At 44.1% G+C, this 15,409-nt stretch overlaps 1 protein-coding gene across 1 annotated transcript in view; it reads left to right on the top strand.

The window, feature by feature from the left end:
* The window catches only part of EFCAB5 (EF-hand calcium binding domain 5), a gene marked incomplete at its 3' end in the record, with an annotated part of 26,815 nt that extends 12,671 nt beyond the window's left edge, over positions 1 to 14,144 (top strand). The window contains exons 6-17 of the mRNA XM_009077989.1: positions 1,267 to 1,366; positions 2,038 to 2,904; positions 3,977 to 4,191; positions 5,406 to 5,562; positions 7,619 to 7,908; positions 8,759 to 8,931; positions 9,666 to 9,894; positions 10,607 to 10,759; positions 11,939 to 12,042; positions 12,820 to 13,073; positions 13,625 to 13,854; positions 14,048 to 14,144. Of these exons, the coding sequence (XP_009076237.1) occupies positions 1,267 to 1,366; positions 2,038 to 2,904; positions 3,977 to 4,191; positions 5,406 to 5,562; positions 7,619 to 7,908; positions 8,759 to 8,931; positions 9,666 to 9,894; positions 10,607 to 10,759; positions 11,939 to 12,042; positions 12,820 to 13,073; positions 13,625 to 13,854; positions 14,048 to 14,144 (2,869 nt within the window). The remainder of the gene's footprint in view (positions 1 to 1,266; positions 1,367 to 2,037; positions 2,905 to 3,976; positions 4,192 to 5,405; positions 5,563 to 7,618; positions 7,909 to 8,758; positions 8,932 to 9,665; positions 9,895 to 10,606; positions 10,760 to 11,938; positions 12,043 to 12,819; positions 13,074 to 13,624; positions 13,855 to 14,047) is intronic.
* Positions 14,145 to 15,409: the final 1,265 nt, after the last annotated feature.

Below are 15,409 nucleotides of genomic sequence, written 5' to 3'. Positions count from 1 at the left end.
ATTAAGTTACCAGAGTGTGACACACTGAAACTGGACTGGACAGCTGGTTACATTTCAGTTCTGAGCCTTTCCTCAGAATGGGCAAAACACTTCCAGTTCTCTGTTGGAGATGGTGGTGCAGTAACAGCAAATGTGGTGTGTTCACTTAGTTTCAGCATTAACTTCACCAGTAGGTGATGTGTATCTCTGTTTTCTCCAGCTCCTCTGTTCCTAACCATTGGTGCCATTAATTACAGTTTTAGGTTATAAACAATGCAGTCATCTTGAGCTAAGTTCCAGAGAAGATCAGCAAAGTTCTTCCTGTATTTCTTCAGCCTAAGGAATTCAAAGCCTGGTGAATTTTATGTTTTGCAGTTTTTAATCTAACAACCAAACGTGAAAAAGAAATCAATAATTCAGATGGAAAGCGACTTGCTACAAATAATGAACTTAAGTAAATCTGCTCCCTAATTAACTACTTTATTTCACTGGTGGGAGGGAGATGACAAAGGTGACAGAACTTAAATAATGACAACAGGAACTCATCATAAAACGGAAAACTTGCAATCATTTAGATTTGCTTTACTTTTTAAACCCACAATTTCCTGATTGGAAATGACCCATTTCATTGCCTTTTCCTGGGTTTATTGTCTGTGTACCCTCACCCTGAGGAACAAGGATTTAATAAACTCTGCACGTTCCTCTGCACTGCAACTGCTGATACCTCTCTCACCTCTGTGGTCAAATGTCTATGAATTTTTAGAGGAAATTAGGGAGGTTGTCATAATAGCTCAGATTTTTTGGACTAATTACGTTCCCAGGCAGCTGCCAATACATCACACTTCAAAGGAGATGATGAGGCACGAAACCAAGCTACAATGTGCAGTCACTAAGGTAATACAGCACAGCCCAGAATACATGAAAATTCTTCCATGGCACTCTCCGGCAATCAATATCTGTCGTGAGAGCATGAAATGTTGAAGCTTTGATCTTTACATGAAGAGCTCCTTTGGCAGAACAGTTACAATTATCTAACTGCAATTTGTCAAGGACATGGAAGAGGATGTGCCTGCAGAGTAATGTGAGTGGGGAGTTCCAGCTCAAAGAAGAAATTTTTGCCTCTCTGAAATAAATTAACTTCTTTGAAATTTGTACTGATGTTCTGGTAATGGATAATTTCCAGTCACAGGTAATTCTTAGCTAATGGTGCCTTTGTAGTGCTGTAAATGTGGCTGTAAGACCCAAGAACCACAGGAAAAACCCAGTAATTGTAGTATTTTTGCCTAGGTTGGCCTCTTGGATAGACAAAAAATACTGACCCTGCTGGGAGACTTCTATGCCAGAAGCTCTGTGAGTGACAAGAGGGAATTCTGCAACCCCAGACAGTGTGAGTACGTGGAGTGTTTTGGTTGTGGTTCAAACACAGGGAGGTCACACGAGGTTGGGTAGTTCATAGGTGTTTTATAAGTGTTACCAGAAGTGAAGAAAGGACCCAAATGAATGCTGTGACCTCTACACCATAATTTGCAAACATGTTTTGCAAACTGTGATGCAATGTTCAGAAATGCTTCAGCATCCAAAAATTTTTCCTTCCCACAAAATTTGGAAGTACGTCAGGATTAAAGCAAACCTTTTCCTGAAACAATTGTTCTTTTCTGCTGGAAAATGTGGGAAGTTAATTTTGTGTTTGCTCTAAAATTTCTTTAATCACATGGAAAGCTAAAGAGAATCCTCTGCATGAAAGGAAAATATTTGAAAGATATTGGACATTAATTAATTGCTAAGATCAATGCAAGGCAAATGACAGTTTCCCTTCTGAGTGTGGAGAATTATGAAACATTTATTTCAAAAGAAATGTGGTGTAATACACAGCACCAAGTGCAGTTCTCTGCAGGTAGAGACTTTTTCCTGAAGCTTTGTGTTCCCAAGGTGTTTGCTGAAGGCACTTTATGGTAGTTAGTATTGACAATACCTTTTCCCTTTAAATTTCCTTATGCAATACTAGAGAACATAAAATCAATGCAAACTATCAGCTCACCCATATTTTTTCTATTTCAGGGCCAATAATTGAGCTGCAAGAGATTGATCTTGTGGATTTATGGGGAGGTCTTGAAGACCAGGAAGTTTGTGAGGAACCCAGTGACAATTTAGTCTTGTCTCAAACAGGAATTTCTGAGGGAGAGATTTTAGCAAATGAACCTGTAGATGAACAAGAGACCTATGGAATGAGAACCAGTGACAGAGAAGGAATTTTTGAACAAATGCACACGGGTGAAGCTGAGACCGGGGAAAGTTGCAAGGAAGAAAACCAAGCAGTGGAGTCAAGTGATGCTGAAGGGAGAAGGGGTGAGGGCACTGTGTCAGTGGTAAAAAGTGCTGGAGTTGAAGCTAGTGATTTGGATGGAGATCCCACACAGAGTGAGAAATCCAGTTCCCATGGAGATATCAAAACAGAGAGGGAAACTGAGTCTGGAAGTGCAGACAGACAGGAGGAAGCTTCCTCAGGATCAGGCTCTGCTGGGGACAGTCTCGGTAGAGATGGAGAAGATGGATCTGAAAAACAGGTGAAGGAAGAGGAATTCAGCCTGGGTAGAGAGCCTGAGACAGAAACACAGAGTGAAGGAGATCATATCTTGGACAGAGAACCTGGATCAGAAGAGCAAGTTAGTCAAGAGGACAATGGAATTGCAGAGACAATCAGCAGTATTTCAGGACCAACACCAGAAACTACAACCACGAGCTCAGGAGACAGAGCTGTGGCAGACATGGATGTCACAGATTCAGAACAGGATGCCTCAGCTGCAGAGGCTGTGAAAGAAACCCCTGTAAGAAAAGAGAGTTTTTCCAGTCAGCATAGCAGCCAGTCTGGCCAACAGACAAGCTCAGAGACAAGCCTGGAGCACAAGGACCTTCTGCATCACCAGGGTAAAGTGTTCTCCTTTATTCTGTCAGACCTTCATCTTTTTCAATGTATATATTTGGAGTGCTTTAACTCTAGGGTGCTTTTAATCCATTTCAAAACCATGTGAGCGATTTCTGAGTAGAGAAGACCATAAGCTTTGATATCTTCTCAGCATGGTGTTTTCTGCCAAGGTTTCAGAGCGTGTTCCTTTCACAGGTGAGTCACTTTGCTGGTGATCTGTATTCAAGGCACTGAGCAGACACTTTAATTCAAGTTGGGACTTTGTGAAGCAGCAGCAATTTTATAATAAGGAGAAACTTTATGTTCTGTTTCACTCTGTAATATTACTATAGCAAGACAGGAACCTGAGCATGTTAAATCCAGGAATGACTAGTAATATTTAGCCAGTGATTGCCCATAGGGAGATACAGTGTGAGATCATACAGCAGGAACCTTTTATTTTAATCTCTCCCTGTGTTTCCAAAGGACACTTTGTACAAAGGCCCTTGTTCTAGGAGGGCTGTGGATAACTGTGTGTTTCAAACATCCTAGAAGGACCAACCTTGCTAGTGCTCTGTGAACACACTCTTGTGTCTCACAGTCTAGAACACTGTCAGAACTGGATCTACATTGCCTGACAAGTCTGCTCCCAGAATTATCAGGTAAAGGGTTGTAAAGCTGGTGGTACAGCCCACTGGTACCTACAGCTTTGTGTGGTTAACTCCCAGTGCACAGCACTAACTTGTCACTGAGTCAGTCCCTGGATGTGCATCCTGTGTTGTCTGGGACACCCAGTACCTCACTGCAGCCTTTGTCTCAGACAGCTCCTTGCTGAGTAGCAGTAATTGCAGCTCACCTGTATTAGTGATTTGACCTGGCTGCACAATGACATCCATGCCAGACTGGATCTGAAGAGCTACTATTAGAATAGTATAAGCAGATTAAGGCCTTTACTCAGCATGGAGTCAGTCTGTATTCAGCCATAATTTCCCTGGATAGGAAGTGCAGGATTGAGAAGTGCATTGATAGCTGCCACCTGGCTGGCTTTAGGGCAGTTTTGGCTTCCTGTGACACACTGTGCTTTCTGCCTTTCAGACTCAGCTCCCAGCATGGCAGAGATTCAGAACCATCAGGCTTCCTGTACCAGGAGTTCCTTTGATGCAAGCTGGCTCACCCTGCCACAGTTTGTACACCTCATGGAGACATTTGTTGGTGATGACATTTCTCTGCCTACTCTGAATAGGCTTATTGACTTTATCAAAGAAGAATACAAACAGACAGGAGAGGAAAAAATGGAACAACTAATAAGAGTAAATATTGATAAGTTTTGCTGATCTCATGTCCAAACAAAAAACAAGCAAATGCCTACAGACACTTACAAAGTCAACTGCTAATCTCACACTGGCAGAGCTCTCTGCTTGCAGCCTTGCATCCTCTATTTTTTCAGGAGACCTTTTACCCCTTTGTTTTTATATGGATGCTCCCTCCCTAGCCCTTAGCTCTGGAAGTGATGACAGACTCATCCTGTAAGAGGTTGTCTGTCTGTCCTAGAGGTGGACTCAGTGAGGCAGCAGTTGATAGTTCCTTGTGAAAGAGCCCAAAACATTCCATTCTGCTTATTCACCTTTATAATAGCCAAGAACCTGATCTCTGACCTACTGCACTGGCATGTACATAGGAGGTTGTGGATGTTTTGGGAGGATTTTAAAGCAAGTGTGTTTGGATTTGCTATGTGCATGGCTGGATGTGAATGTGCCCTTGATTCTTTGTGCTTAAGTTACAAGGTGCTCTTGCCATGTGTTGAAAAAACATATCCTTCTTCAGCAACATCCTCATGCACAGCATCAGGATGCCCCATATCACTTCAGATCTGTTTTATGGTGGGTCTCTCTAGCTATGTTTTCCTCAGACCTCTTTCTGGTTTCCCTCTGTGCTGCTGACCTAATTTGGATGAGATATTGGATCTGACGGCTCTACAGTCCTCACTGAACACAGCACATACTGCCAGTATTTTGGCCTTTGAGAGAATTCCACTCCAGCCAGTTATCCTTCTGTGCTAGGTTTAAAGGACAAATGACACATGCATTTGCTTGTAGTCCACACAACTTCAGGGCAGCACCAGCCAAATAACAATGTGCAGAAATAGGAACTGTCACATCTCCGGGTGGCACTAACAAGGCTGTGGTTAGTTCTTGCTGGGGAGACATTTGTGGTCTGGGAAACTTGCACTTACCTGAGTTGACCTCACCTTAAATCCAGCACAAGTTTCATTTGTTCACTGTGAAATAACTCTCTGCAGTGCTGGTCCTGCCTGGTAAACCAAACTGTCAGCTCTGTTTAGTGCTTCTAAGCATCTCCCGGATTAAATGATTCACCTCCAGGTCTGAGCAGTGTATGTACAGATTTGGCCTGGCCCATAGGAATTATGTGACCAGGACACATACCACTGCAGTTCCCACACCTGTGTGGACACTCAGCAGCAGTGTCCAGGAGGCACCACAGAGCAACTGTTCCTCTGTTCCAGGTTCACCACACGTATCGCGTGGCTCGACGGAAACTGCTCTTGGAGGCACTTTTTGAGAAGTGGGATAGCAGTGCAGCTGGGTTTCTGGACCTGGGAGAGGTGGATGCTGTTCTGAGCACATTCAAGGAAGGCATGGAAAAAGAGGCCTTAGGGAAGGGTAAGAAGAGAGCTCTGCTCTGAGAGAACAACACAGTAGGCCTTCAGCCATTCAGTGACAGTGCTAATGAGGCTGTTGGCAAGCACCAGTCATTTTTTGGTTTTGCAAGCAGTCATAAGCATACATGGTATGAGGTATAAAATGAAAAGGAATAGTTACCTAGTCCTACTTGCTCCATCTCCTCCTCCTGTGCAAGACTCCCGGGCAGAGAGGTAGCCCAATGCTTTCATGGTATTAGGATGTCTTGAAAAGTTATTTCAGCTGCAACCTTCAATGTATAACTGTGATATGGCAGTGAAAAAACATGTGAAGCCTGAGGACATGTTTGCACTTTTGGTCTATTCCATCTGTGTTATCCAGCTATTTTTAACAGATACATTTTCCTGTGCTTCCTGCAGGAATGTACCTCATAGGAGAGAACATGTTTCCTTATGGGTCTCAAATAGCCTGTAGTAATCCACACTGTTGCACAGCTCTCATGAATTACACAGCAACTTCAAGTCTCACTTCTCTGTTGGTTCATTTCTCTGAATAAACTTAGCAAATTTGGTCCTTGACAGAACTGACTTGGGTCAGACAGAAGTGCTGCAGGTTCACCTGAACCTGTCTGGCAGCCTCATGCATATTAACATGTGGGCATTAGGTGCCCTGAAACACAGTATTAGCAATCAAGAAGAAGTCTGCATGTGTGCTTGGGTGGAGAGGACTGGTTTGTTCATCCCCATGCTCACCTTCATGCTGCTCATTCTGCTGCAGATCATTAAAAAATGGTTTGTTCTGGCAACCACCAAAATCTCTGTATCCTTTTGCTCACTGGAGGCAGCTGGTGGGGTGGGGAGCAGTTAATTGTCTCCAGGCTGTCCAGCCACAGGAGAAACTGGCAGTTCACTGCTCTCTTGTATTCAAACCATGCCAGAACACAGTATGGAAATATGGAAAGACATAGTCCCTTCCATGAAGGGCTCATAAACTAAAAGACAAGTAAACAGGAGGACCATAGCAAAATCAATATCACCTACCAGCAGCATAAAACTGTTCCTAGCAGCTTCAGCCTAATCTCTCTGAGATGTGAAACAAGCAGGTTTGGGGGAAGGGTTCACAGATATTGCACTTCTGGATGGAAACACGGAGTATAAAGTGAGTAGAATGATTTGATATTCCTTGTAAGTGAAAAGTGTAACATTAGCTATAATGGGGAAAAGAATACATTATGCTGTGCCTCAGTAATGAAGGAACTGATCACATCACATTCAACTTCATGTGCATTTCTTCCTTCATCTCTTTCTTCAAAGAGAGGAGAAAGTGGAGGTGAAAATCCAAACATTTTTGTACCATCAGAAATTTCTCCACCCCAGTTCTGTCAGAAAATCAGAATTTAAATTAAAAAATACTGTATGTTCTTTAGCTGATGGGCTGGATAAGACAGCATTAACAGTCAACTCCACCACGACTGGGGCCAGTTACTACTTGCTATTTCTACAGCTAAAATCAGTGATAACAGTGATAGAATGGTTGAGCTTGGAACGGACCTTTAAAGGTCACCGAGTCCAACTCCCTGCCATGAGCAGGGACATCTTCGTGTCCAACAGGATGCAGAAAAAGCGATGGAAGCGTTCGTCAGTGCGGCGCTCAGGAGAGGCAGGGTCAGGCAGCAGTGCTCGGGCTGAACAGCCCGTGAATCCCGAGCCAAACAGCCGCTGCACCTTCCACAGGCTGTGCAAGAGCACCCCCGTGAGCACAGAGCCGGGCGGGAGCTGCCAGGGCTCGGGCAGCTCTGGGGCTTACTGCTGATCTCACTAACACCCGGGTGGAAAGCAGAGCTGTGCGGGGTTCGCTCTCAGCGGGAGGGAGATGCATCTCGGGCAAAGGATGCATCCAGACGGGAAGCTGGACATCACTGTCATGACGACAGCTTCCATTTGGGAGATAGCTTAAGGAATCCCAGAAGGATGGACTGCAACAATCCACTCAAAGCCAGTTTAGGGCATAATTCATATCTTGCAAAATGGATTCACCAACTCAGTTGTCTCTGTCTTATTTTCTTTTTTTCTACTAGCAAAGGAACAGCTTTGCTCCCGATACCCACAGCTCAGCAGAGTGGGGAAACTATCCCCAAAGACATTCCAGACTTTCCTTGAGTTAATTGCTTCCGAGTTCAGTGGCAATGAGGATGAAGCCGTTAGTGACCTGGTGGAATTTCTGACCACAAGAGTGGAGCAAAGTCACAGGGAGAGTGTGCAGAGCTTAACCAGGAGGAAATGGCTGCAGGATATCCAGCAAGTGGCTGAGACCAGTGGAGCAACCATGGAATCAGTGTACGAGGCAGTGTTTAAGGCCCTGTCCCAGGTATGCATCCCAGGGACCACAAGAGGTGCTTGTGTTGGGGTTGTGGCACTGGTTTCAAACCCTGTGCAGGGGAGTGGAACTCGCAGGTGGTGTGGGAAGCTGCTCTGAGGTGGTGTCCTTGTGCTTTTCCACACTTAACTGATATTCAGGAGAGCCCATGGCTTTGCACAGAAAGGCTCACAGGTCAGATATGCAATACAAGAATTCTCCTCTGTGCTCTGCCAATACCAAGGCATCTCATGGACACTATGTCTCACTTTTGGAAGAGCTGACCAAGGTCAGATCTGGAAATCCATAGTTCTGGTTTTGGAGCTTCTGAAATGAAAAACACCAGAGTCAATTTGGGTCAAATATGGTTAAATCGTAGTGGAAATGGTTTCATTTTTAACTTGCAGCTGCAACTTTAGCTGTTTGTCCTCACCATTAAAGCTCTCCTCGAAGCCAAACTTCTCTCATGGCAGCTGAAATGTACTTACAGTATTGTCTACATTTGTAAATGTGGCAGACTTGTTTGCTTTTTTCCCACACAAATCTATTGGGGAAGAAATCCATAGGACTTTTGCTTAGGCACAGATTATCATTAGGGATTATTTTGATGTTATTTACTTTTCTCCATTAGCAGCAGGAAAAAAAGAAATCCTTTTTCCTTGCCAAACAAAATACCAAGTGTTCTTGCTTGTCACGTGGCACATGGGGCAGACACAGCCACATGCAATTGGTGTGTGACACACAAACTCAGCCACCCAGAGCACAGCATCTCAGCAAAAAGGAGACAAGTGCTAAGTACATGGAATAAGTGCAATGGCAGTGGCTAATGTACACCCTGTAATGGGAAATATTTGGTTGCTAGGATGCAGAAGCCCATGGGGGTAACAAGAAGATCAGTGCATATATTGCCCTTCTGGAAGGGAACCAGCAACCACTGGAGCAGGGACAGATCCTCCTGCGCTACGTGGCCTCTACTGCAGATGATGCTCCATATGTGCTCAACCAGGTACTTTACAGACACATGAAAGGAGTAAGGTAAGAAAAGCTGCAAATGACTGTTCCTTTTTCTCACAGCTCTTGGGAATGCAGGGGCACGAGGCAGCGTTTGGGGTGCACTGGAAACAGAGGTTGATGGAGTACTCTAGAGAGGAAATCTCTGCAGAGACTTGTGGAATGATCCAATATCCTGTGTCCTTATACTCTGCATGGTCTGCTTAGAACTGCTCTGTTTAGGATTTCACTCCTTTCCTTGGGGAGATTAGATCACAGTCTAATAAATCTCATCCTTTAGCAAATGTTTGTGGCATTGGGCCTACATTTTCTTCTTTAAAAATTAATTCCCTCACACCAGTTTATATCCACAGGATATATTTTAAGAACAATGCCTTTCCTTCCCTGGTGTTTATGCTATAAACAGCTTTCATGCCTCTTCACTTGTCATTTCCAAAAGCTAGACATATTTGTCTCTTTAAATATTGCTTTTCCTAACCTAGAAAATGTAACTGCTGCTTGTTTCTGTATTGCTTTTCATTCCATTCATTAGCTGATGTTTTTAAAATGTCCTCAGGGTGAAAAGTGCCTTATTTATTACCACTGTCTTTGGGATGCAAGTGGTAAATGTGGTATTGCTGGGTGTGGTCAGAGCATGGAGCATACACCTTCCTTCTCTGATGCCAAAAAGCAAGGAGAGATCAAAGCTGCAGTATTTGCTGTTTTGCTAAAGCTTTTCTGCTACTCTTAAGAAGCCTCCTCATAAATTTATTTTTCAGCTTTGTAGCTGTTGAAGAGGGAAAGCCAATTCATGTTCCAAGAGTTCAGTTCCATGGAAATATCCACTTCTGGAATCATGATCGCCCAGTGGAGCAGAGGAAAGGTTCATTCCTGGTGCTGCCCCTGCATGATGCTCACTGGAGAGTCTTTGGCATTCTAGGAGTTGACACTCTTAGGGACCAGTGTGAGCAAACCGTCTTTCTGAGCCATGAGATCAGTTTCTACCAGGTGGGCACCAGCAGAGCAGTTTGATAGTCCAAGCTGCAAAACACTTATGAATTTTACATGTGTGTTCTGAGTAAACATAAGATGTACAACCAAGAAAAGGTCTGTAGGTCCCTTTCTGCAGTACATGGTGGAAGTGGTGTGAGCAGAACACCTGAGCAGTATCTTGCTGATTAGCATCTTATCTGAAATTGATTATGATGTATCACTTCATCAATAATTCATTTAAGCTTCTCCTGACTAGGAAATTAATTGCCCTTTTGTGCAAAGCCCAGAGATAGCAGCTTTTATTTCCTGAAGCTCTCAACCTCCTATTTGTGTTAGTTTCCATAAAGTGGCATGAAACTTGGTTTTTACATGGTGGAATAATTGTAGGGAACAGCACTCCGGATTTCCTTGGGCTGCTCCTTGGAATCAGCCTCAGTGTGGATGCACCATCTGGGCAGCAGGGAGCGCAGCAAGCCAACCTTACCCACCCACCTGGCTATTCCCACTGAACACCACCTTTGTCTAGGTTAGGACTCGGCTGCGACCTGAAACTCGGGAGCTTTAGAGCATTATTTGATAAGGGACATTTCACTGTCACTTTTCAGCTTTACAAATTCTGATTAAAGTAACTTTTTACAACCATTTTGCTTCAAGAACCTTTCCCCATCCTTTTTCCCCCAAATCCTATGGATCTGTCTGGCTCATGTGGAGGATTCTGTTTTCACAGGGAGTTTCCCATGCATTCAGCAGAGCCTACCACCATATCTGCACACTGGAAAATGTCCTACAAATGGCTGGCACTGCTCTGGACTGGCTGTATCCCAGGACACCCAACATCCACAGTGTCACCATGTACCTGGTGGAGCCTGGCAAAGACAAGGTACTGCAGAGAAAAGGTCTGTCATCTTCAGGGACTGAAAGGCTGCTTTGGGGAGGATGTGCCATCCCAAGCTGCCTGTGTTTCCCCAGTGGTTTTATCACTAAAACTGAAATCTGCCTGAGACCCTTGTGCCTGCCCATGCAGCAAAAGGGCTGCAAAGGTAGAGAGGGAAGTTCCCCCCTGTAAAGGAGACCTCTCTTTATTCTTGTTGTCCTCCCATGTCAAACAATTCAAGAGCACAGCTAGCATAGCCCCTTCTCCATGGGAAAAGGGAATATTCTCCTACTCCAGTGCTCACTGATGCATAGCAACCAAAAGAGCAAAACCCCACACCCACCCACCCATCCATCCATCCATCCAGAGCTTTGCTGTCTGGGACCTCCACAAAGGGAAATGCTCTTCTGTGGAGAGTCTCTGCATGTCAAAATGATGGTATTTCATAGCGAAAAAACGAATGTTCCAGCTAATGTATTAGCTCTTTGTTCTGAACTACTGTCAGCAGCCAAGACATAAATACAGCTCAGGAAGTGGCTGCTTCCCAATTAGCCAGCTTGTTAGGGCATCCCCCCTCCCTGCAGGTCATATTCCACAGGCACTCAGGCCCTGGGAAGCTTGTCACTTCATGTACCAGTGAGTTAAGAAGATGAAAAGTGTATGCAATATTTAGGACTGATCCTGTGTCATCCCAAAGTCTATTTGACATCTGCTGTAGCCATAATTCAGCCGCTTCCTCCGATAAGGATGGTTTATGTTGGCAGTGTTCTGTTGTCATTCCAGGCACTGTTCCCTTGTTAGCTGCCTGATAGCCAGGTCACTCACTCCCCTCTGTGCTTTTCACGTGTCAAGGCACACTGACACAAACATGACATGAGAAAGGACTGCAAGAGGATGGGAAAAAGAATGGAAACCTCTAGGCCTGTGGGAGCTCCCCAGTGTGGAGCCTGGGGGTGGATTAAATAGTCTGGCTGAGGGAGGTCCAGGGCACATTCCTTATAGATCTGGAGTGATACACTCTGGGAATAAAACCAAGCATTGTTGGGAGATGTCTTTAACCCTCCCCATTGCACTTGAATGTACATAGGAGTTTTCTTTAAGAAACAAACCATTTCCTCCCTCTCCAACTTCAAAATGTCTGTTCCTTTCTTGGATGTAGCTAAACCTCCCTTCTCTCTCTGGCAGACACAGGACTATGCTCTATGCAAGATGATCACTACAGATAATACAGGACAAAAAGAAATCCATAGCTCTCCTGTTCTTCTCCTTAGAGAAGAAAACCTCCTCAGGTAGGTTCCAGCACCCACAATCAGACTAGTCCTCTTTGCTCCTGGGCTCAGGCATGATCCATGTTCCATAAAGCCCCTGGAAGTGCAACACTGCATGTCTGGCTGTAGCTCTCTCAGTATCAAGGCCTCTGCTGCATACACATGTGACACTGATCTATGAAGAGGTGAGGAGTATTTTCTCTATGAGTTTAGGTCTCCAAAAACTTCACTTCTGACTTAATGCTTACCAGCTGAGCTGCCAAGATTTGCAGGGTTACAGCCTACACTGAACCATTTTGCTCTTTAGAATAATCTCTCCTTTTTCCTGGCCACATTAGCCTCATTTCCTTCTACTGTCTGTTTCCTTCCACTGCCAAGATCCTCACAGACTTGTCTTTTAAGCATATCATCCTTGTTGTCAAAGTTGGCTGAACAGCCATTTGCTGTTCCAGCTGATGTTTTTGCTTTTTTATAAAACTCTATAGAACAAATGTCAATGCAATTATAAACAGAAAACTGTTTTTAAAGCAAGGTTTGTTATTTCTTAGTGTTTTCAGCAATCATCTTGGCTAAGCAATATTGTGTTCCCAGTACTATTCTCTCCTCTGTGTGCATGGCTTGAATGATACTTAGAGCTGTGCAGATTTCATTTTAAGGGAACAAACTATGATTTGGAATTGTAATACTTTTATTTTAACAGAGATGAACAGCATCTTAGTAAAATATGCTAAATAAATTACCAAAAGAAAACAGAACGGTAAATTCTAGCACATTTTCCTCTCTTTACTCTCACTTCAGAGATTACATGTTTAAGTGCACAGACAGTTCAGAGGTCACTTGCACTTCTGTCCGTGGGGAACATCACATTGCAGTACCTCTCCGTGACCTGTCAGGACAAGCTCTTGGCATATTTGATATCAGCATTGGACCCAAACAGAAATTACCTCCTGAGGAACAGAAAGAACTGCAGAAAATGCTGAAGGTGGTCCAAGCTGCCTACACAGAGATCCTGAGGATGTCTCTAGAGGAAACAGAACCAACCTATGTGCTGGGTATTGTGCATACAGAGCCAATAGGTTTTTCTAAGGATGAAATGAGGGATCTCAGTAAAACCACATCTAAAGTATAATTCCTACAAGTATGGAGAGACAAATACAAACCTTTGGTATATGTAAACTACTCCTGAGCACATCTAAGTGCTTAGTGGAAGAAGTTAAACAGAATGGTTAGATTTTTACTGTGGTTATTTTGTGCCCAGGTCCCACTGAAACCAGAGGTGTGAAGCAAAGTGCTTTGCTGCCCTCAGGGATCCAGCATTCCTCCTCAGAACTGCTCCCAAGGGCCAAAGAATTTGAATGTCACAGTTACAGAATTGCCTGCATACCTGCACCCTTCGTGGTCTTGAGACCTCTGCTTGCCCTTGAGGCAAGTTTTGTCTCCTTCACAAGCATTTTTAAAAGCTTTGTAGGATACTTGGGTTGTAAACAAATCAGTCAAGGAGACAAAGAGTTAAATCACAAAGAGGGCAGAGCCTTTCAGTCAATAACAGAAATCTCCAGCAGCAGATGTTTCTGAGCAACTTCTTGAGGGGTTTGTTTTCCAGAGGCAGAACACGTGGCAGGTGTGAGGCACGCAGGAATTCTGTTCCACCGGTTCGTGCTGCAGGACCTGCGCCAGTGTGTGCGGACACTGGGTGAGGAGAGCTTTACTGGGATAAAGAGCTGTGCAGAGCCCCCAGCTCTGGTGCACCACATCGTTAAGGCTGTGCTGCTGCTTTTGCATCCAGACTGGAAGGGCTCAGAGGAGACTGAGAGCTGGAGTCAGTGTAAACTGGTGAGACTTCAAACTGTTGAAAGTTAATTTTCTATCCTTCTTCCCCCAGGAAGATACAGAGGAATTTGGCAAGGGAGAATCGGCAGTGAAATTATTCATTACCTATAGATTTCCTGTATGTTTCTCTCAGCCATCATTCCTTTTGTTACCGTAAGTTTTTCATCACCACCTGATTCTGTTTTCTGCATTGCAGAAACTTGATGACAATTTGATTCAGGAGATTTATTGCTTTGATCCAACTGCTGCATCTGTGCAAGCTGAAGCAGAGCTGGTGCTGGACTGCATTGCTGGTAAATGTCATAAACTCTTTGTGAGGTTCCCAGGCACTGCTCAGTGTGTTAGTGGCAATGCTCAGCTGAGTCTTTCCAAGGGCCTGACTTCAGAAATTAACTTGGTTTCACAATAGATCAAACAACAGATAAAGGGTCCTAAATATCTGCAGTCTTTTTTTGGGCAACAGAAGTCAACCTGTTAAATGTAGGCTCAAAATTCACTGCCTTAAGGACAGGGGAGCAGAGCAGCTTTGAAACCTTCCAGAACAAGTGAGATCACATTGTAAATGTCCAGATAAACATATGAACAATGAGGGTTCTTTTGGCAAGCAAATCTACTTCAGACCTCTGTGCCCTGCCCTAAGGACTGACCCAGCTCCAAACAGGAACATGACTGTGGGAGGACAGTGTGAGTTCTCCTCTTGGTAAACACCATCTGCCAAGTGCTTAATGTACTCACTGGCCATAGACAGGAGCTGGTTTTCAGTCTGTCCTTCTCTCCTTTAATTAACATGGGCTTTTTTTTTTTTGTGCCAGAGCAGTCAAGAGGCTGTTATTATTATTATTTGCAATATCTCTGCAAGAGAAATGACTTGTTCTCATCGAGATCTCTCCTCTAATGATCTAATGCCAGTCTGAGAGGTCTGTTAAAAACCAAACGTGGACAAGGGTTATTAATTTAGCTGTGGATATTTATCATCAGTACCCTGCCTGCTGATAAAGAGTAAACACTTGAGGCAGTCATAGTTCCTTTTCAAGTGTTCTCCTCATATATATTAAACTAATACACTGGAAAGGACAAAGCAGGCCTAGAGCATCCAGTTTTACTACAGTTAGGGACACAGATGTTATTAGATTAAAGAATACAGATTTGGTAAAGTCATTCAAAAAGTTGTTTTCACAGGATGGAACATATTCTGAGAGAGTAGTGTCAGATCAGGGGTGTGAATCATAGAATTTTAGGGGTTGGAATGGACCTTACAGATTATCTAGTCGAAACCCTTTGGGACACCTCCCACCAGAGCAGGTTGCTCAAGGTTTTTTCCACCCTGGCTTTGAGCACTGCCAGGATTGGGGCAGCCACAGCTTCCCTGGGCAACCTGTGCCAGTGTCTCACCACCCTCACAGGGAAAAACCTTGTCTTAATATCTGACCTAAATTTCCCTTCTTTCAATTTGTACCCATTGCCCCTTGTCCTATCACTGCAGCTCCTAACAAAGAGTCCCTCCCCAGCTTCCCTGGAGCCCCTTCAGATACCTGAAGGTGCTATGAGGTCTCCATGC

The sequence above is a fragment of the Acanthisitta chloris genome, unplaced genomic scaffold, assembly GCF_000695815.1.
Source record: "Acanthisitta chloris isolate BGI_N310 unplaced genomic scaffold, ASM69581v1 scaffold25760, whole genome shotgun sequence".
In the NCBI taxonomy this organism is placed as follows: domain Eukaryota; kingdom Metazoa; phylum Chordata; class Aves; order Passeriformes; family Acanthisittidae; genus Acanthisitta; species Acanthisitta chloris.
The sequence above is the reverse complement of the archived record's forward strand: the minus strand, read 5'-3'. Positions and strand labels throughout refer to the sequence as shown.